The 21,462-nt window shown below is 44.8% G+C and overlaps 2 protein-coding genes across 2 annotated transcripts; both read left to right on the forward strand.

Moving 5' to 3' along the window:
* Nucleotides 1-2,461: 2,461 nt before the first annotated feature.
* On the forward strand, nucleotides 2,462-4,140 carry LOC101915153 (serum amyloid A protein-like). Its single transcript, XM_005236291.3, has 4 exons — nucleotides 2,462-2,609; nucleotides 2,959-3,091; nucleotides 3,404-3,542; nucleotides 3,944-4,140. Exons 2-4 carry the CDS (start codon nucleotides 2,986-2,988, stop codon nucleotides 4,083-4,085), a joined length of 387 nt encoding a protein of 128 aa, XP_005236348.2. The 5' UTR covers nucleotides 2,462-2,609; nucleotides 2,959-2,985; the 3' UTR covers nucleotides 4,086-4,140.
* Nucleotides 4,141-4,285: 145 nt separating this feature from the next.
* Nucleotides 4,286-21,058, forward strand: SAAL1 (serum amyloid A like 1). The gene is made up of 12 exons (XM_055814326.1): nucleotides 4,286-4,458; nucleotides 5,118-5,231; nucleotides 9,660-9,743; nucleotides 12,070-12,149; nucleotides 12,535-12,594; nucleotides 12,859-12,974; nucleotides 14,070-14,253; nucleotides 14,531-14,613; nucleotides 14,744-14,932; nucleotides 15,732-15,928; nucleotides 16,460-16,552; nucleotides 17,096-21,058. The coding sequence occupies exons 1-12, from the start codon at nucleotides 4,342-4,344 to the stop codon at nucleotides 17,186-17,188; spliced, it is 1,410 nt and encodes a 469-aa protein (XP_055670301.1). The 5' UTR covers nucleotides 4,286-4,341; the 3' UTR covers nucleotides 17,189-21,058.
* The last annotated feature ends 404 nt before the right edge of the window (nucleotides 21,059-21,462 follow it).

Genomic DNA, 21,462 nt, shown 5'->3' on the forward strand with positions numbered 1-21,462 from the left:
TTTTCCAAAAAATATATATAAAAGCTTCATCCCTGCCTCAACTATTTAACTGTTAAAATCATAATAAAAACCTATGGGGAAAGCAATGTTATTTAAAATAAATATTTGCATATGCAGTCTGTTTCTTGAAGAGGGGCCAAGTTTGCAGTCATTCTACGCGTCTATAAGCCTGAGGCCAATGCTAGTAAATATTCCATATACCAGCGTGGCAAAACTCCTGAGGTGAACTATTGCTTGTGTAAACTTAGATAAGGTGCTGTTGCTTCCCAGAGTAAGGAATTACTGGATCTATTATTGTGCCTAAGCTGGGAATTCACCTCATCCCCTTTCTCAATCTGAGACTTAGATTACAAAATGTCTACATTGCAGAATGTTTGCAGGGTGTAGCTTGCATTTATAGGTATTTAGAACTACAGGGCAACCATTTTGAGGTTGCTTTTTATCCTAACTACATCAGAATGTACAAACCCAGAAAACAATCTTCCAGGTGCCTCTGTACGTGTATGTTTACCCAGCGTGCGTGTGCAGCCTGTGTTTTAGTGCTAGGCCAGAAAGGAATATTCTGTTCAAACCCTTCAGCACACTCGGGGGCAGCTTGCCTGTTTCTGTTGCAAAAGCAACAGTTTTGGCTGCAGCTTGTTTCCGTGGGCCAAGGGCTGTGACCTGGAAAGCAGGCCAAGAGGGTATGGGAAATTAGTGCTCAGGCTGTTAGCTGCCCTCCTTGTCGGAGACAAGTCAAGGGGCTGCAATCCAAGAGGTTCTAAAGATCCCCTCCAGCACCTACCTTCTTGCAATTATCCTCACGCCTGTGCTTTTTGCAGAAAATTTTGGTTTGAAAAGAGTGTAAAACACAGCAGACCACAGCGGAAGACTCACAGATATCCTCTGTGGCCCAAAATGTTTGAACTCTTGTAGGGAAAAGTTCTGCTAAGTCACTTTTGAAGGTAATGCTCTGTTCTAGGTCCCTGGGCACAACGGCATGTTAGTGAGCCTGTACCCCAACTTACAGGGATAATTTTCCAGTCTTTTTTTTTCTTTTTTCTTTTAAATCGAAACCAAAACGGTGACAGACAGGGCTACTTGTGGCCAGCAGAGAAGGCACTTGAGCTGACAAGTACTCTAAAGGTGTAAGTCATCACTAGGATGCAGAGTTGCAGCAAAACACGGTCTCTGCAGTTACTGAGCTGTTAAGTATCAGGTTCAGGGGTGGCAGGGGACAAAATCATGTGTCTCACCCCCTGATTTTTGGAAGGTTTCCTTGTCCATTAGGTTAGGGTTTAGATTCTCATCTCAAATTGTTCTGTTCAGAGATGCAGTTTGCTAAAGAATATCTGTCCTGCCATGCCAGGCCTGTCTGTGGAAAATGTCTCGTCTTCCCTTAAGCTAAATTCTTTGAAGTTCAGTGATGCCCAAGGAAGTTAGCTGCTGGCATTTGTTATTGCACCTCTTTTATCTCATGCCTCTGCCCTTCAGCTCTAGTGGCTGTTTCAAGCGACAGAGTTGTGAATGAGGTGTCTACGCATACCTCTTCTGCAAAGAATTTAAAGAAGCTCTCTTAGACTTGTTAAGTTATGTAAGAGACCACTCAATGGGGAGACATTCTGCATGTTCATTCTGCAGTGCATCTGCACTCAAACCTAGAGCTTTCTGCAGGGATAACAGTTGTGTCAGTTGTTAACAAAGGGAAGCATGCAGGCTTCTATGCAGAGAGAGCACAGTGGGTGCTGAAGCTGTGAACCATGCCAAAAGGGCCTGACAGTTAATATATTGATCTTAAAATCTAGTAGATTTGTATCCGTATGGATCTGAACTTCTCCTTAGGTAAAATGTTTATTGCTGCATCAAAAACTCTCCTTAGTTTAGCCCACTTGAGCCCCACTGAGCCGCTGTTGCAGCGGGAGGGCTGGAAGTCCCTCAAGAAGGATCTGTGAGAGCAAGCAAAGGCAGGATGAAGCAGCCATTCACACCCTCGTATGTGCAAAGTATGACCAGCAGGGATGGAGGTGTACGCAGTTTGCTTTGCAATGGAGTTAAGAGCAGTGCTTCAAGTTTTCCATTCCATCAACTCTGGAATCCATCTTGTCATCCCAGCATGCATGGAAATTTCATTTAGCAGTTCTTGCAGCCAACCTGGTAATGCAGCTGTCCATTCCTTATGCACTGGCACAGACCTGACTTTTTGTTTCAACATACAGTGTGGGCTGTCGGCTACCTTCTCCTCCAAGCTCTGTCCAGCACAAGAGCCGAACAAAAGTGTCACCCTGAAACCAGCTATAACACTTCAAGTGTGCAAAACACTTCAGTCTTCTAGGCAGTTTCTCACAGCCTGCTTGTTCTGAGGAGCAAATAGTCTCATGGACAGCTGAGGAAGCACCACATACTTTCTAAACAATTCCGTAACAGGAGCAATGAACTTTCAGTAAGGACAAGGACAGGCTTACCGTAATGCTTTCTGTGTTGGAAGTGGAGTGGTGGTGGGGAATTCCCAGAAATGGATATCCTTTCCAGGTTCCTGTTTTGAGGGGTTTGAATTGCTTATAAATACCCTCTCTGAGCCTGAGAGCAGAAAAGACAAGCTCCATCTCCTTTGGCTTTGCCTTTTTTCAGCGGTGAGTGATACTCTGAGCTATATGTGAGCTGTATGTGATAGGTTTAGCTGGCGTTCAGGAGCAGGACTAATGCTTTAGCACGTGGGGCTTCCCTGTACTTACGATAGCCGCAGCAGGGAATGCTAAAATGCAGGTTTCTCGAGTCCATCTGCCTCTGTTGCTGAGTGCTTGGCTAAGCTTGTGGTCAGGCAGAGGGTGTCACTCCTTGTGGAGGGAGAAGCGGGCTCCTGGGCTACAGCCATCAGCGCTGGGGCAGCTGCCCGGGCACAGCTATGGGTGTGATGGGTGCCCTGTCGGCAGTCTCTCAGAGGTGATCCAGAGCTGCTCATCTCTCTTGATTGTCTTGCAGCTCCGTGTCAGGCTCGGGCTGGGAACCATGAGGCTCTGTGTCTGCCTTGTGTTGCTCTCCTTTATTGTATGCGCAAATGCTGACATACCAGGAATACGCGAAAGTGGACGATTTGTCTGGGATGCAGTGGGAGGTAAGCCGCTGTTAGCTTTCCCTCAGGAACCCCCTCCCCGAGCACAGGTTACTGGTGGTATGGACGCAGCCCTCGGAGCTGGGGGGTCCGCTGCTCCCCGTGAGGGACCTCACTGTGTCCTGCTGCTGGAAGAGGGCCTTGATCAGCCCCTGTCGGCCCCTCCCGTGGGCTCAGCCCTGTGCAAGGGCTGATGTGGGGAAGCACCTCCCGGTGTTACTGCTCCTTGGGCCTTCCAGCTCCTGGCTGAAATGGTGCTTGACTCTTTCTGGGATGACTCTTTAGTCATCACCTCTGTTTCTCTTCTTTCTTCAGGGGCATGGGATATGTACAGGGCATACCGGGACATGCGCGAAGCAAATTATATAGGTGCTGACAAATATTTCCATGCTCGTGGGAATTATGAAGCTGCCCAAAGAGGACCTGGTGGTGCTTGGGCTGCTAGAGTGATCAGGTAATGGATGCTATTTGACTTGTTAACAATGAGTAGCTAGGGATCCAGCATTCTGGTGGGAGTGAAGTCCTTTTTCTTGTACCGAGCTTTTGGCCTAGAAGGGCAGTGGTGGGGGAGCCGTTTGTGTCTGAGCAGCCTGTCGCTGTAGGAATGGTGCCTCTCCTCCCACATCAGTGTGAGCCTTTCCTCTTATCCTCCTGAGGAGGCAGATTCCCTGCCTCTCCGTTCCTGGCGATAAGGAGCTCTCCCTGTAACAGTTCTGGATTCCACAGTGGTTCCCAGACAACTGAATCTCACCCCGAGGAGTCCTGTGGAAAAGTTAGTTTTGCAGGAGTGAGGAAACCAACACCGAGTGGAGTTAAATGCTGCTTAGTTCAGGTGGCCTTTTCTCCTCCTGCTAGCGATGCCCGGGAGAAATGGCAAAGCGACTTGAGCGGCCGAGGCGCAGAGGACACCCAGGCGGACCAGGAGGCGAACAAGTGGGGCAGGAGCGGCGGGGACCCCAACCGCTACCGGCCCGCCGGGCTGCCCAGCAAGTACTGACGCTGCTCCGCTGCGACACCTCCCCCGTGCAGTCGAATAAAGGAATTCTGCCGAACGCTGCTCGCCTGGCTGCTGGCTGTGCTCCCGGGGGGACTGCGGCCGGGCGGGGCGGGGGGCTTGCGGGCCCGGCAGCCCAGGGGGGTCCGCAGCGGCTGCCGAGATCCATGGGCTCCCCGCCGGCAGGGGGCGCGGGGGGGCGCCGCGGGGCGCCGCTCTGGCCGCCGCCTCGTTGGTGCCGGGGAGGCGGTGGGCCGCCATGGACCGTAACCCGTCGCCGCCCTCCAGCGAGGCGGAGGAAGAGGAGGGTGACGCGGTGGGGAACACGGTGTACAGCAAGCACTGGCTGTTCAGCATCCTCAGCCGCCTCATCGAGGTGCGGGGCTGGAGGGGGCGGGGGAGCACCGGGAGGGAAGAGGCGGGCGGGCCCGGTGAGCGCCCAGCGCCTCACGGCTGGCGGGCCCGGTAGGATCCCAGCGCCTCACGGGGGGCGGGAGCGCCCTGAGGGAGGAGGCGGGCGGGCCCGGTGAGCGCCCAGCGCCTCAGGGCGGGCGGGAGCACCGGGAAGGAGGGAAGATGCGGGCGGGCCCGGTAGGTTCCCAGCGCCTCACGGCTGGCGGGCCCGGTGAGCGCCCAGCGCCTCAGGGGGGCGGGAGCGCCGTGAGGGAGGGAAGATGCGGGCGGGCCCGGTAGGTTCCCAACTCCTCACGGGGGGCGGGAGCGCTCTGAGGGGAGGCGGGCGGCCCGGTGAGCGCCCTGAGAGAAGATGCGGGCGGGCCCGGTAGGTTCCCAGCGCCTCACGGGGGGCGGGAGCGCCGTGAGGGAGGGAAGAGGCGGGCGGGCCCGGTGAGCGCCCAGTGCCTCACGGCTGCTGGGGGCCGCTCCCGGGGCCGCTCGGCACGCTGAGTTCCTGCTTGTGTGTGTTTGTTTTGACGCTGTGACAAGCGACAGGTGGTTGTTAGCGTTTGATGGCATCTGTCGGTGGTAGCTCACGTAACGCCGTACCCCTGTGTGCCCCCCACCCCTTCGCACCAGGTTATTAGCCCCGAGAAGACAGAGCCCACTGTAAGCCCCGAGGAAACCCAGACGGAGCTGGACGAAGAGATGGAGAATGACATTTGCAAAGTGTGGGACATGTCCATGGATGAGGTAGGAGCGGTGTGTGGGAATTGGACCCAGAGGGTGGTTCACAGCTACGGGCATTTCTGCCCTGTGTGTTGTCAGGATCCTTCTGGAAGCGGGCGAAGACACAGAATTATGTGGACTCGGTCAGCTTCTGGTTGTACTGATTACTCTATGGTTTGGCTGACAGTGCCCTGAGAGTCCTTAGGCAGGGCAGGTGTGGTGAATTGGCATCACGCAGGCACATCAGGAAGGCTACCTTTCAAAATGAGCAAGAATGTTGTGTGCACTCTTAAGCCTGGACTAGTTTGCAAAAGCACTCCTAGCTGCTGGGCCCCATGCTGCTGCTTGAGGATGTAAAGCAGAACAGTGTATGAATGTAAAAGAAACGAGGTGGTCTGCCCGACCGTCCCTCCAGCTGGCTGAAGGATTGTGGGGTGCTGTTGCTTTGAGTCAGCTGACACTAATGGGGCCGTATGCACACCTGTTGGTTTTCTGTATTATATGCAGGAGGTGAACCAAAGCTCAGAGTTACTAGAAGACAGCACCTTAGCTATAGCTGAATTTAACCCAGGTGCATAGCCTGTATCTTCAGCAGTTTGATTATGGAGATAATATTGATGCCATCTCTAAATAGGCATATTTCCCTCTAGCATTTGTAATGCATCCTGGTGGGAAGTGTAGTTTTCTCTGATAGATCAACAACCTTTTAAAGTTTAGCTACAGACCTGCAGTCAATGTCACATAGCTTTTTTGGTATTTTTCTCAACATTCTCAAATTGCTGGAACAAATATTCAAGTAAGAGGTATTTTTTTATTGCTACTATTATATTCCTTGGCTGTTTATTTAGGTATTTTAAATAAACATAGAAGATGTGTCCTTTACTTCCCAAATAGAGAACTAATCTTGTGTTTCAGTGTGGTAAAATGAGGAGATTTTTTCTTTTCATAGAATGGTCGACTTGTAGAATCATAGAATGGTTGGTTGGAAGGCGCCTTAAAGATCACCCAGTTCCAGCCCCCTGCCATGGGCAGGGATGTCTTCAACTACATCAGGTTGCTCAGAGCCCCATCCAGCCTGGCCTTGAACACTGCCAGGGATGGGGCACCCACAGCTGCTCTGGGCAGCCTGTACCAGTGCCTCACCACCCTCACAGTAAAGAATTTCTTCCTAATATCTAATGTAAATCCACCCTCTCTTAGTTTAAAACCGTTTCCTCTTGACCTGTCACTACATGGCCTTGTAAAAAGCCCCTCTCCAGCTTTCCTGTCGGCCCCTTTAGGTACTGGGAGGCTGCTGTAAGGTCTCCCTGGAGCCTTCTCTTCTCGAGGCTGAACAACCCCAACTCTCTCAGCCTATCTTCACAGCAGAGGTGCTCCAGCCCTCTGACCATCTTAGTGGCCTCCTCTGGACTTCCTCCAGCAGTTCTTTGTCCTGCCTGTGCTGGGAGCCCCAGAGCAGTAATACAGGTGGGGTCTCAGGAGAGCCGACTAGAGGGGGAGAATCACCTCCTTCAGCCTGCTAGCCCACAATTCTTTTGATGCAGCCCAGGATTCGGTTGGCTTTCTGGGCTGCAAGTGCACATTTCCAGGCCATATTGAGCTTCTTAACCACCAACACCCCCACTTCCTTCTCCTCAGGGCTGCTCTTGTTCTTTCTCCGTACAGCCTGTATTTGTGCTTGGGATGGCCCCCACCCACAGGCATGACCTCACACTTGGCTGTGTTGAACTTCACAAGGTTTGCACAGGCCTACCTCAAGCCTGTCAAGGTCCTTCTGGATGGCATCCCTTCCCTCCAGCATGCTGACCTCACCACACAGGTTGGTGTCATTGGCAGACTTGCTGAGGGTGCAGTCGATCCCATGCCTGTGTTGCCAACAAAAATGTTGAGGAGCGCTGGTGCCAGTAGCGACCCCTGAGGAATGCCACTTGTCACTGGTCTCCGCTTGGAGCTGGTGACCACAACTCTTTGAGTGTGATCATCTAGCCAGTGCCTTATCCACCCAGCAGTCCATCTGTCATATCCATGTGTATCCAGTTTAGAGATGAGGATGTTGTGCAGGATAGTGTCAGATGCTTTGTACAAGTCCAGGTAGGTGACATCAGTTGCTCTTCCCTCATTGACCAACGCTGTAACCCCATCACAGAAGGCCACTAAATTTGTCAGGTGCAATTTGCCCTTAGTGAAGCCATGTTGGCTGTCACCAATCACCTCCTTATTTTCCCTGTGCCTTAGCACAGATTCCAGGAGGATCTGCTCCATGATTTTTGCCAGGGACAGAGGTGAGTCTGACCAGCCTGCAGTTTCCTGGGTCTTACTTATTTCCTTTTTTAAAACTGGGGGTTAAATTTCCTCTTTTCCAATCAGTGGGAACTACAGTGGATTGCCATGACTTATCAAATATGATGGATAGTGGCTTAGCCACTTACATTCGCCAGTTCTGTCAGTACTCATGGATGCATCTTATCAGGTCCCATGGACTTGTGCACCTTCAGGTTTCTTAGATGGTCTCAGGCGATCCTTTCCTACAGTGAGCAGTTCATTCTCCCAGTCCCTGCCTTTGCCTTCTGCGACTTGGGCAGTGTGGCCAGAGCACTTGCTGTTGAAGACCGAGGCAGAAAAGTCATTGAGTACATCAGCCTTCTCCATGTCCTGGATAACTAGGTCTCCCATTTTCTTCTGGAGAGTGCCCACATTTTCCCTAGTCTTCCTTTTATCACCAGTGTACCTATAGAAGCATTCCTTGTTGCCCTTGGCATCCCTGGCCAGCTTTAATTCTATCAGTCTGATAGAATTAATAAATCTGGTCCCTGGCTATGTGGACAGTTTCTCTGTATTCATCCCAGCTACCTGTCCTTGCTTTCACCCTTTGTGTTTGATTTTGTCCAGGAGCTCCTTGTTCATCCATGCAGGCCTCCTGGGGTTTTGCCCAACTTCTTTGTTGGGATGCATCCCTCCTGAGCTTGGAGGAGGTGATCCTTGAATATCAGCCAGCTTTCTTGGGCCTCTTTTCCCTCCAGGGCTCTATCCCATGGCATCCTACCAAGCAGATCCCTGAAGAGGCCTGTCCTTGTTTTGGTTGGGATAGAGTTACTTTTTCTTCTCAGTAACTGGTACAGTGCTGTGTTTTGGATGTGGTGTGAGAATCATGTTGATAACACACTGATATTTTCAGTAGTGTTTATACTAAGTCAAGGACTTTTCCGTTTCTGAGACCCTGCCGGTGAGAGGGCTGGAGTGGCAGGCATAAGAAGCTGGGAGGGGACACAGCCAGGACAGCTGACCCAAACTAGCCAAAGGGATATTCCATACCAGTATATAAACTGGGGGGAGTTGGCTGGGGCCAGCCATCACTGCTTAGGGACTGGCTTGGCATCAGTCAGCAGGGGGTGAGCAATTGTATTGTGCATCACTTGGGGTTTTTTCCCCTTCCCTTTGGATTTTATTCCTCTCCCCTTCTCTCTCTCCTTTTCGTTATTGTTATTTTTATTTTATTTTATGTCAATTATTAAATTGTTTTTATCTCAGCCTTTGAGTTTTACCTTTTTCCCAGTTCTCCTCCCCAGTGCTGCTGAGGGGATGGCGAGTGAGACGTGAGCGAGCAGCTGCGTAGTACTTAGTTGCTGGCTGGGGTTAAACCATGACAAGGCCAAAGTCAGCTCTCCTGAAGTCCAGGGTAGCGATCTCGCTGTGCACCCTCCTCACTGCCCTAAGGATCTTGAACTCCACCATTTTGTGGTCACTGCAGCCAAGGCTGTCCTTGAGCTTCACATTCCCCACCAGCCCCTTCTTGTTGGTGAGAACAAGGTCCAGCATGGCACCTCTCCTCGTTGGCTGCTCTAGCATTTGGAGAAGGAAGTTATTGTCCATGTGTTCCAGGAATCTCCTGGATTGCCTATGCCCTGCTGTGTCCCTCTAACGGATATCGGGGTGGTTGCAGTCCCCCATGAGGACCAGGGCTTGTGAACATGAGGCAGCTCCTGTCTGCCTCCAGAAGGCCTCATTCGCTCCATCTGCCTGGTTGGGCTGGCTGTAGTGGACCCCCACTGTAATAGCACGTGTCCCTGCCCTCCCTTTAACCCTGACCATTTGTGTGGTCTGATCAGGGGCTAATGGTAATCCTTTCCTTTGTTTCTTTTTGTATGTCAGGGTGATGCCACTGAAAACACGTATTGGCTGGACTCTGACTTAGTGTCTCTGAGCCTCTGTTGAGACCGAAAAAGAAACTAAGTGTGACTTTGGGGCTCATTGTATAGCAAATCACTGGCATCCTGAATCACTACAGGGGCTTGCTGATCTTTCATTGAAAAACAAGGAGTGTTGGTATTAACCGATCTCTTGTAGTGAGTTTGACATCTCTTTGGTTCAGTCCTTGTGCTTTGAGAACAAATTTGATTTTGTGTTTTGGTAATTGTAGAGGTCCATTTACTTGGCCATTCGTTTCTTCCACAGGATGTCGCTTTATTTCTTCAGGAGTTCAACGCCCCCGATATATTCATGGGAGTTTTTGCCAAGTCAAAATGTCCTCGCCTTACTGTAAGTAGGAGCTGTCAAAAAGCCGTCACATATTAATAGCAATAGTAGATAGCTCTGTACATGGGTTTGCACGTATCTCTCTCATTCTGTCGCATGTTTGAATACATTAGGGGAACAAGGAGAAAGCGCAAAATCAAATTTTGAGATGCTTTTTCGTAGTGTTTTTAATAGTCTAGTCAGTAACTATTTCAGTGATGTTGAAGCTGATATATGTCATTAATGATGAAGGACTAAGTTTATCAAACCTTGTTATAAGGCTTGTTATAAAACCCCGTAAAGACTGGCCTTTTTTTTTCTCATTACTTATTTCATGATTACTGAACAGAAATGTCATGAATTTTGTTTAGTCAGACATACCAAAGTGTGGTGGGTTGACCTTGGCTGGAGGCCAGGTGCCCACCAAACTGCTTTATCACTCTGCCCCTCCTCAGCTGGACAGCAGGAGAAAAAGATGACAAAAGGCTTATGAGTTGAGATAGGGGCAGGGAGATCACTCAGCAATTACTATCATGGGCAAAACAGACTTGACTTGGGGAAATTAGTTTGATTTATTACTAATCAAATCAGAGTAGGGTAATGAGAAATAAAACCTGAATCTTAAAATGCCTTCTGCCCACCCCTCCCTTCTTCCCAGGCTCAACTTCACTCCTAATTTCTCTGTCTCCTCCCCTGAGTGGCGCAGGGGGACAGGGAATGGGAGTTATGGTTGGTTCATCACACGCTGTCTCTGCCACTCATTCCTCCTCACTCTCTGCCCCTGTTCCAGTGTGGTGTCCTTCCCATGGGGCACAGCCCCTCAGACACAGACCATTTTGTGTGAGTCCCCGCAGGGTCACAAGCCTTGCCAGCAGCCCTGCCCCAGCCCAGGCTCCAATCCCCGTGGGACCATTGGATGGGGATCTGCTCCACTGTGAATCTCCATGGGCCGAGGGGGACAGCCTGCCTTGCCATGGGCTTCCCCTCGGGTTGCCAGGGAATCTGCTCTGGCACCTGGAGATACTCCTGCACTGACCTGGGTGTCTACAGGGCTGTTGCTCTTACATAGTCTCACTCCTCTCTCTGGCTGCAGTTGCTGTTGTGGTGGTTTTTTGCCCCTTTTTAAACATGTTGTCCCAGGGGCGCTACCGCCATCACTGGGCTTAGTGATGGCTTAGCCTTGGCCAGCAGTGGGTCTGTTTAAGAGCCAGCTGGCATTGGCTCCATTGGACATGGTGGAAACTTCTGGCAGCTTCTCACAGAAACCACCCCTGTATCTGCCCTGCTACAAAACTTTGCCATGCAAACGCAATACAAAAGCTAATCTTGGCAGTTAAGAACTCCTAGACACCAATGTGTAATACTTTTTTGTTTGTTTGTTTTTCCTTCTTCCTTTGTTTTGATGTCATTGCTTTGCAGCTATACTGTAATTCAGTATAGGTTTTCAAAGGTATTCAGTGTTGGTATGACTTCCCTTTCTCTGAAGTTACCGGACACTTTACTTCAGGAGATCAGTAGAAACACACAGTTGAAAGTTCAGTACTTTATCTTTTGAAGAGACAACCAAAATATGGAAGCGAGTGCAAATTGTCCGTCACAGCTGCTTTCTTGAAATAGTGTCTTCTAGAGTGTCTGCTGTAATGTAGCAGAGGTAATAGCATGTTAATTATTAAGAAAATAATCTTGAACAGCCAGAGTTGATTACAAACTTTAAATTGCTGAAAATGAATGATTCCCAGGGCATTCTCTGTTAGCACGAGTTACCCGCAGGTATTTCAGAGCTCTTATAGAAGTATGCATCCTTTCAATGATTGTTTAGCTGTGAACATCCTAATGGGATGCACTGCTTTTGGCTTTGTTTTGGTTTGGTGGTTTGTTTTTGGTTTGGTTGGTTTTTTAGATCTCTGCAATCAGAAAATGGGCTTTGCTGGAAGCTTGTATTAAGACCCGTTTCTTTTGGCAGGAGATGAATATCTGTGAGGGTTACACTTACATGGCAATAGTTTTGTTCTTGAGATTCTTTACTGTTTTAATAATAGGGATGCCAGATTAGCTTCGAAACAGTATATGTAGAATATGCAAGCAAAGTTGATTTCAAGATATATTTGCTTTTATGGAACACCTTAGCACCTAAATATCTGAATAGTACCTGTCATGAGTATATTTCAACCTAGTCTAATAGCATTCTGTAGAAAAATCAGTATCTCTGTCCTGAAATTGGTGGGTCATAAGAACTTGGAGACCAAACTGGAAAATGTCTGAAAATTTCTTACTTTTGTCTTACGGGTGTGGAAATAAAATTGTGAACTACGTTGCAGTTGCCTCATTATACTGTATTTTGGCTTTTCAGGAAATCTGTGTGGGAATATTAGGAAATATGGCCTGTTTCCAAGACATATGCATGTCCATTAGTAAAGATGAGAATCTTGGGTAAGTGCGTATGTGCTTTATACACTCACGACTACTGCTCTTCTGGACTCAAAATCATGAAATAGATGTTCAGAAGGAACTAAGTTTGCCTGCCATGCCTCATCTTCATTCACACCTTTCTGGCTGACTGTATGTGTGGGAAGTGTTCAGTGAAGGAAAGAAACAATACAGAGCACAGTTATTTTTGTTTTTTTCATCACCCAAGTTCTTGAATCTTTTATTTCTAAGTTTGGCAATCTTGAAACACTGGAAATGCATGCACAGTCAGAAGAAGCTGGTTTTAATCTCAGAACATGGCTACAGTTATGAAATCAACCTTTTTATAATTATTGTCTTAAGCAAAGATAGATTTTATTAACTTTTATTTTGCATTTTCTCCTTAAAGCCAAGTGTTACTGCAACGTTTGTGTGATTCAGACTCCCCGACTCTTCTGGAAACGAGCAGGTAGGACATCTCAGAAATTTATGCATCATTAGTGTAGTTCTGCTATGTTCTGAGGCCTGGGAAGAAAACTGACAAGTGGGTTCACTGTTTTATTATCCTTTCTTTTCCTGTCCTTTTTATCATTTCCACATAGTTCTGGAATCAGTTCGCTGTGAGCTAACTTCCTGTTTCTGTCACATCATTCTCATTATTTTGGATTTACACTTGTACAATTAAAATGAATGAATTGGCTTCTGATTTGTTTAATGGGCAATTCTTGTCTAGGTTGTTGTTAACTTGCCTCTCCCAGCCTGAGGTTGCTAATGTCTGGGTTGAGAGAATCCGAGAAAACCCTTCCGTGTATGACTGTGTGTGCTTTATCATGTCCAGCTCTACAAATGGTAAGTTGCCAAAACAAGTTGGGAATTGGTGGGTGTTTGCAGAAAAAAATGAGAACTGAAGTATGCCATTTCAAAGACAAATATTTTCAATTGGAAGTACAGAATTGCTCTAAAATAAAGCAAACCTCATGAATTTAAAGGTTGCCAAAATAAACCTGTTCTGCCTTTGCAGGTTTATAAATGTATGTAAAACCAACCAGAAAAGTGGCCACAGTAGAAGAAAGCTTTGTGGGGGAGTCAAAATAAGTTGAATAGAAAAAATTGTTATTTGGCACAGCAAGGGAAAGGAATAGTCCTCATTCAGGCCTATACACGTGTTATTTTTGGTCCTTGAAACAAGACCTCATTTACATATTTTTTTTTCAAATCAGATAGGTATTTTCCATTTCTAAAAAAAAACATTCTTGTGGAATGCGAACTGGAGGAATGATTCAGTTATTCTGAACGGCAGCTGAATACTGCACAGGGTTTGCATATGCAGTCAGTAGCACACAAATCTCTCTTAGCACTAATTTAGTAAAAAACACACTAAGCACCTATTAATGGAAATATTTTGAATAGCATTTACGTTTCACGTCCGACTCAATTGTAATAGCAGTTATGATTTGTCTAGGAATCCTAATAATTTAGCTTTTTCAACTTGGTTGGGTGTCTGGGTTTTTTTAATGACAGTGCTCAAAATTCCTGCTCTGTCCAATTAAAATCACAGATCTACTTCAGTGAAATGCAGATTGGCAGATGTAAGGTTAGCAGAGTGCTGCATGTTTAGGGACAAATCTTAGAAAGTTTCATTTCAGAAGCAGAAGATGAGACTTTTCAGGAATGTGAAGTCTCTTTGCAGAATAAAGTTTGTGCTTCATAAGTGGCATGATAAAGTGTCGGTGGCCTTTCGAACAACCCGGTTTATCAAGCTCTTCACCTGATCTATGCCACAAAAAGGAATTAAACATATTAACCCTTAGTAGGTCATGAACGAAACTAACATATTTCAGCACTGCATTTACTCTGAATATTTCTATATATTAGCATTTTGTGAGCTAAGTTTTGCTCTTCAGTTTTAGTCTTGTTGAAATTTATACGTTCTCTCTTGTGCAGTTGAATTGCTGGTAAAAGTGGGTGAAGTGGTGGACAAACTCTTTGATCTAGATGAAGAGCTAATGTTAAACTGGATTAAAAATGGTACTTGTCGGTCTGTGGGACCATCTGTAGATGATTCCCCTGAAGAACTTCCAGATTTCAAGATTGTGCCTTGTATACTTGAAGCAGCCAAACAAGTCCGGTATGTCAGATTTCTTTTTGGTTTCATGGTTGGGGAGACTCCTCTTAACCTTGTTGAGACCTGTGTCTGAACATTTTAATTTCAGTGGGAGCTGCATAGTTTGACGGACCACTAGAATACATTTTGCTGTACTTGTAATTTGAAATGAGTCAACTAGTTTGTTAGCAAAGAGAGTGGCAGTGATTGCTGATAGTCTTCTGTGTGTCCAGAACACACAGAATATAAACTCAGCAATCAGATCTTTAATAAGTCTTTGGTTTTTGTTTGTTTTGTGTAGATCAGATAATCCGGAAGGACTTGATGTTTATATGCATATCTTGCAGCTTCTGACCACGGTGGATGAGGGTATTCAGGCTATTGGTAAGACACTTGATGGCACCAAGAACGGCAGTAACGTCTGGATCATCAGATATTTAATGGGGAGAAAAATAATTCATGTACCTAGAATAAATTTGTTGGGTTGGTGGGTTCTCTTTATTTCTTTCTCAAGTGCAGGCTCCTGATGGAGGAAAAGAGACTTGGAGTTTGCTTTATGACCTCGTTTGCCATGAACTTTGCCAGCCAGATGACCCACCGATCATTGTGCAGGAGCAGAAGACTGTGTTGGCCTCTATTTTGTCCGTGCTGTCTGCTATGTTTGCTTCACAGACAGAACAAGAATACACCAAGATGAGGAAAAGCAAGTTGTGCTTTTTTCTGGGTTTTTTGTTTGTTTTTTTTTAAGTTATTTTCACAGTTGACTTTGTGTACATGAGGTGAAAGGTGATTAATTTATTACTGTTTATTAGAGATCGGTTCAGAACACAGAATTCAGTTACATGTTTGAATACCGTAAGACTTTTTACTGGTGACTCTTAAAAATCACAGCTAGCTCAAAGTTCAGTTACTGGATATCTCTGAAGAGTTACAGTAATAGAATTTACAGATTCTGTTCAGTCTTCTGCACTGGGTAAATTAATGAAAATTGCACAATTCATCTTTGCTAAAATACGAGGTCTTGATAGTAATACTTTTGTTTTTTAGTAGAGGGAGATTCTGCACTTTCTTAAATCCTTCTTTATCACTTGTTACTTTTCAGTCCATTGACAAGTCTTTAGAATTAAAAAGCCTGCCTTGGGAAGGTCAGAGTCATCTGCAGCAGAAAGATGTTATATTGGTTTGGTTTATCAGATAGGATATCTGGATGCAAATTTGACATACCAGCCTCTCGTGAGACATTTTCCTTCTCATGTTTCTTACCACTGGCATATACTTTCTATAGATACAGGGTAACTTGCAGAAAAAATGGTTTGGGTTTTAGATTACATTTCCATTGCTACTTGCTCCTTTAAAACAGTCTTTGACAAAACAACACTGTCAGAATGTACATACCTAGAGCTTTTGTGTGAAATCTGGCAGTGTTTTCAGAATTCTCACACCTTGAAAGGATGGAGAAGAATTTTGAGTGTTAAACTTCCATTTTCTTGTTACTTTGTTAGATATGCCTCTGATTGGGAGCTTGATTCGTATCTTACAATACATGGAGGGCTGTGGGAAGAGAGCTGTTGATAACTCAAAGGAATCCGAACAAGAAGACACTGGAGGGGCTGATATTAATGAGGAAGATTTCCATTTAAAAATTTTGAAGGATATTTGCTGTGAATTACTTTCCAATATGCTTCAAGAACTGACAAAGGTAAGAATAAACAAAATTCTAAGAGAGGGATTTCTGCAGAACAGGTAAGAAAACAGACATTGCTATTAATGTGGTCATCTTTCTGTGTCAGTGAAGGTGCATGCTGGACATTCATTAGAGAATCAATCAGAAATTGAGTAGCAACATGTGTGTTAGATGGCAGGGAGAGATTTTCTGAGGTGTGTGCCTCCAGGGTCAAGATTCTGTGTGATAAATTCTTTAGGTGTATGTCACCATTTCTTTTGAATGAAAGCCAATTTATTTAAGAAAACAAAAGAATATTAATATATGAACTCACCTTCTTAGCTGGGCTCCCTTATTAGGGGAGCATTCAGATTAAAAGACTTGTGTGTGAGCTTTCACACTGTTATGTATTAGCTACATCTGGCATTCGCTGAGAACTGTAAGTTCTGGTTGTTTTACCCATTTTTGAGAACAAAGTGCATACTGCAGACAGTGCAGAAAGTTTTGAGTTGGTTCTTCAACAGCTGTTCATGATGTGCAAGCTGTATTTCTCATTTTATTTTCCAGGAAAATACATTAGAAGGACTACACCAGGGACATTTAAATGAACAGACATGTTCCTGTGCATTTCAGAACCTCTTACCTCTGTATTTTGCATCAGTGAGTATGTTGCAAGGTCTTTAATATAGCTGAAAAAATACTATTCAGGTGGCAAGACCTTTGAGAGTCAGAGACAGAAATAGGTCAGAATTGCTCAGACACAGGTAATACGCCATTCCAGACAGTCTTTACTCTGTCTGTTCTGGCTTACTTCAGCCAGAGCTTTGCCTAAATCATCAGCTGATATAAGGATCAAACTGTGCTGAGATGAGTGGATGTCTGCAAATTTATGATAGTTGAAAATGTGTCCTGTATATTTTTATAGAATAATTACTCTAAAGATTTTTCATAGGGAGCTTTTCTTTATGTACTTTTAATCAATAAAATAAGCATTTGGGGAAGGTGATAATGTTTCAGAATTGAGGCCAACTGAAACGGTGGGGATTAGGAGAAAGGTATGTACAGTGTTGTCTGCTGCTGGTGGGCAGGTACAGAAGTAGAAAGGCCCCCTATACCAAGCGTAGGAATTCTGTGTTCCGTGCAAGCTGTTTTGTTTTGTTATTTTCTTTTTGTGTGTGCGTGTGTTTATGATTTCATTTCTAGGTGGAGAGTTTCCTTGAAGTTCTGCGTGAGGCTGATCAGACACTTGCTGACAATTTAGAAAAATGTTTCCCAAGCCTGAAGGTTCATGCCTGAGAATATACATGAAATATTTTCCTTCTTTGGAGTGAAGATTTTTGACTGTTTCATTACAGTGTTTCAGAAATCAGGTTCAGAAAATGCAGGAGAACGAGGCAACCTCCTTACCAACAGGTGGCTTTTAAGAAATTTTCCAGGTTAATCTGATCTGCCTGGGGAAGGAAATTGGTGTAAATTCAGTTCTGCATCTTCCATCCTGTTGGCTCTGGTGATGAGAGACTGTTGATTTCTAATTGCTTCTCTGCAGTGTAGTTTTCTTGGAAAAACTCTTGATTCTGTCCTTTTCAATTTAAGTTGAAACAGCAAAATCAATGAAATGCACTAAATAGTTTTTTATGATGCTGGTTTCTTCCACTTTGCTGTTGGCAAAAAGAGGATTGATCAATAGGAAATCCCAGATGTCCTCTGCCTGAAGACCTTCAAGTACCTGATAAAAACAGAGTTAAATTACACAGTTGTTTGTGTTTGGTTTTGGTTTTTTTTCTCTTTGAGATTGTATGAGTACCTTGAGCAGGTATGGCAACAGAAACGTTTCATCCTGCTTCTTTAAAATCTTCATACTTCTTACACTGAAGTGTCTTCTGCACCTCAGCTCTGAGTTGTGGCGTCTAGGTCCTGTGCAGTTTAAAGGATTTGAGAGCATGGTTACCAGTGGTCTGTGCTGCAGCTTCCAACCATTGCAGCCAGTTATCCAGAGTTAGAGTTGCAGGGCAGGTTTGGATTTTATTTGTGGCATACTTGCAAACTTTCTGCTTTTGTAAAGCAGTCTCCGCTTCCTTTTAGGAATGTAATGTGTATCGGACCGTTCTTTCCTCATTTGTGTGTCTTAAGAATTATCTGTGAATGACATTAGAAATGCCGTGTTAGCCTTGCTTTTTCAGGGGACCTTGAGGTGTTAGGTCACTTACAGTAAATTCAGTCTTCTAAAAATCCCCTTTTTAATTTCATTATGTTTTAACTGCATTAGATTTTTAGATCATGTGCCTGCATGCAGTACAGCTAACATATTCAGTGTCTGAAAAGACAGTATAACAACACATCAGCTTCACTGTTCTTATAAATGAGAGTAAAAAACAATTGGTCTTTGTTAGGTTTGAGATGTAAAAGAAAATGGGAACCAGAGCATAGAGAATAACTTTCTACTATATACACACATTCCCTGGCTCTCCAGGTTTTTATAGACTTTAAGTATTGTGCTGGGCCATGTTTTGTTTGCCTCGAGTTACCTATACATGTGGTAAAATACGGTATGTGTATATGTATATAGCTTTCTCATCCAAACTTCCAGTTCTCAAAAACTGTGCAATTTAATCATTCCCTTGGGCTGCCAGCAGCATCTTGGTTGTCAGCAGGGGATTTGAAATTACAGATATCTGACTTGTGTCACCAAAAAGAATTGTCATGGTTTCTATCAGTTTTTGTATGCTATGTTTATTGGAGAAAGCTGGTAACTGTGAATAGGATGACAGCATTTTTCATACTACTTTGACAGTTTTGGGATATTTTCTTAAACCTATAGATTTGTAATAAACTTTCTTTTAAAAAAACCCTGTACGCTCTCCTTCATTCTAAGTGTCAGTTAGACTTGTTTTCTGAGCCACTGGAAATCTCTGTTACTCTGAAATATGTCATTTGTCAGAGGAAAATTGAACCTCTTTGTAATGTCTCAATGTCCTGTAAAATACGTTGTTGATCACTGGATATTCATTTGGACTCTCTTTGGCTTTCTTTGCTTAGTCATTTTTATGGTCTGGAAGTTAATCTGTCTTTCATGTAGTTGTTAACATTTTTCTGAGCTTAATTTGTCCCCAGATGTATTCTAAGTATCTCCGTGATAGCCCACTATAGTTAGAATTATTTCTGGTTTGTGTCTCTTGAAATTTGTTGGAGTCATTGAAATTTTGTAGTAGTTGTTTAATGTAACATACAAAAACCCTGAGACAGGATCTGTTGTTTTATTTTGTTCCTTGTTCTTTCCAATACGCAAATACCCAGTATTGCTGCTTAATTGTTAAATGTGGTATCACTAATTACAGTGAGTAGATGAGATATATAATTTCCCTGATATAATTGTTGCCTAAGTGGGATGATACCCAATGCCTGTCGTGCTAGAAAAAATGGCCAGTGGCAGTAAGTGGGAAAAGAGCTGGGTCTCATCCTGCAAGAAGCTGTAGAAATGGGTCAGTCAGCCTTGCTTCAGCAGAATGCTAGTTAGGTGTGCTGGGTGTTTTTATCCTTGGTAAGCCTGGTGAAATGGAGACTGAATTCCCCCTTTACCCCGCCGAACCGCTGCCTTTGTGCAGGCTGCGCTGCGTTGGCTTTGGGAGCCAGAGGCTGGTGTCAAATGGAATGCGAGCTAACCCTGCGGTGGGTTTGGCGTTCGCGTCACGGGAGAAAGGTGCGGTTGAACGTGGTGCGCCTGTATTTCAGCACCTTGCCAGCAGGGATCTCCCTTAGCCTGTGCTTCATGAGCATCATGTGCCTGGGTTTTTGGTAGTGTTGGGGGTTTTTTGAGGGGCAGGGTTGGGGGTGTGTTTGGGTTTAGGGTTCTTTGGTGTTGGTTTTTTTTTTTTGTTGTTTTTTTTTTTTTGTTCCCTCCCCTAGCCATTCTCTGACACCAGCTGGCAAGCCAGATCTCTCGGGGCCAGTTGATGCAGAATGGACATCTATCTACAAGTAGCTTTCTTCCAGACCAAAGATCTGATTACCTCCGTAACATCCTCCTTTGGGGAAAAATCAGAAGTACTTGTCACTGCTTTGTGCAGAGGTCTGAATAAAATGTGGGTGTCTGAAGCATTGAACTAAAGTAACCGGAACTGGGTCCTGCTCAGCCAGGGCTGGATGTGAACTGTGGCATGAGAACACCTAGAAAATAAGGGGCAGAAATCGTACTGGAAGGCCTAATTTTAAATTAGGCTTAATAGATCCATCTAATTTCATTCAAAGACAGGATTCTAACTTTCTTTTGACTCGCACTTTATGTACGTTTGGCATCTTTAATCCCAATAGTAACTTTTTCCTGCAGGGGCAAAGCCCATAAAACCAAAGACACTGGATATGTGGGGAAAACCCCAATGATATTAGAGCGCTTCATCTGCTCCCTTGATGTGAGGAGGTGGTTGCTGCTTTTGATAGCCTAATGCTTGCCCAGCGTTCATGTCACAAACCTGTCCTTTCTGTTATAAACCTAATGTGCTGGGGAGTTCTTTTCTATGCTTCCCCATATTCAGGTCACGCTGCTTTCTTAATTTTCTGTCATTGATTTTTTTAGTTCGTATTTTCTTCCAACTGCCATGGTGATTCCTTTTTCTGTAAGATTATATGTTAGAGTTGACCTGTAACAACTGTATAACTACCTTTTCCTGTAACTAAGCTGACTGCAAAAAAAAAAAAACGATTTAAAAACCCCCTGTATTTGTAAGTCAACTATCTTTGTAGTTTGTTACACCGGTATGAAAAGGTACGGAAACATTACTATGGTTGTGCTTGTTTGTTGTGAAAATCTGTCCTCTTTCCAACAGCCTTATTTTGGCTGTTACTGAGCGTTACAAAAGCAGCAGCATCTCTGTTACCTTTTCCACTCAAGAATTTGCTTTTGTTTCTAGAGCAGAGCCTCTTGGTCACAGCAGTTCCTTAGCATATCCTTTATTTTCCCCTCAAAATTAAATGTTGTTCGTTCTTCCTTTTTAATGCTTGCAGTTTACTTTTGGTTTTTTTGGTTGTTCTAGAAAATGATGAAATTCATGTGCTGTGACAAACTCAATGAGAAAGGAAGAACCTGCTACACCTGAGGCAAGTACGTCTGCTGTAATATATACAATTTCTCAAAAATCATGTGAAGGCAAATAAAAGCAGTGAGCAGCTGTGCGTTTGCTCCCCATTTACTCATGGCCATGTGCGTCAGTCATGCAGTTGGCGTGCCCCTCAGTTGGAGCCGACAAGGCGTGTGCTAAGTGAATCTGACATCACGAGGCTGGTAAAATAAACCAGGTTATTTCCAACAGCTACTGATGGAGGTTTAGCAATGGGAAATATTTCTCCTATTCCTCCTTCTATTTGCCTGTTTACCTCTTTTAAAAAAAAAAAATGGTTTCATAATGCAAGGAGCTGACATCTAAGATTGGTAAGAGAAGGGGTTTGCATCTGAGTTGTTACTGTGAAGAAAATTAACAAACCAAGGGAAAATCCACTGGGGGGGTTCTGTTTGCTTTCGTTTTTCCAGTTCATGTTTTCGGGGGTTAGCTGTATGTCTTAATGACTTCTCAGAGAAG

This window comes from Falco peregrinus, chromosome 9 (assembly GCF_023634155.1).
Source record: "Falco peregrinus isolate bFalPer1 chromosome 9, bFalPer1.pri, whole genome shotgun sequence".
Taxonomy (NCBI): Eukaryota; Metazoa; Chordata; class Aves; order Falconiformes; family Falconidae; genus Falco; species Falco peregrinus.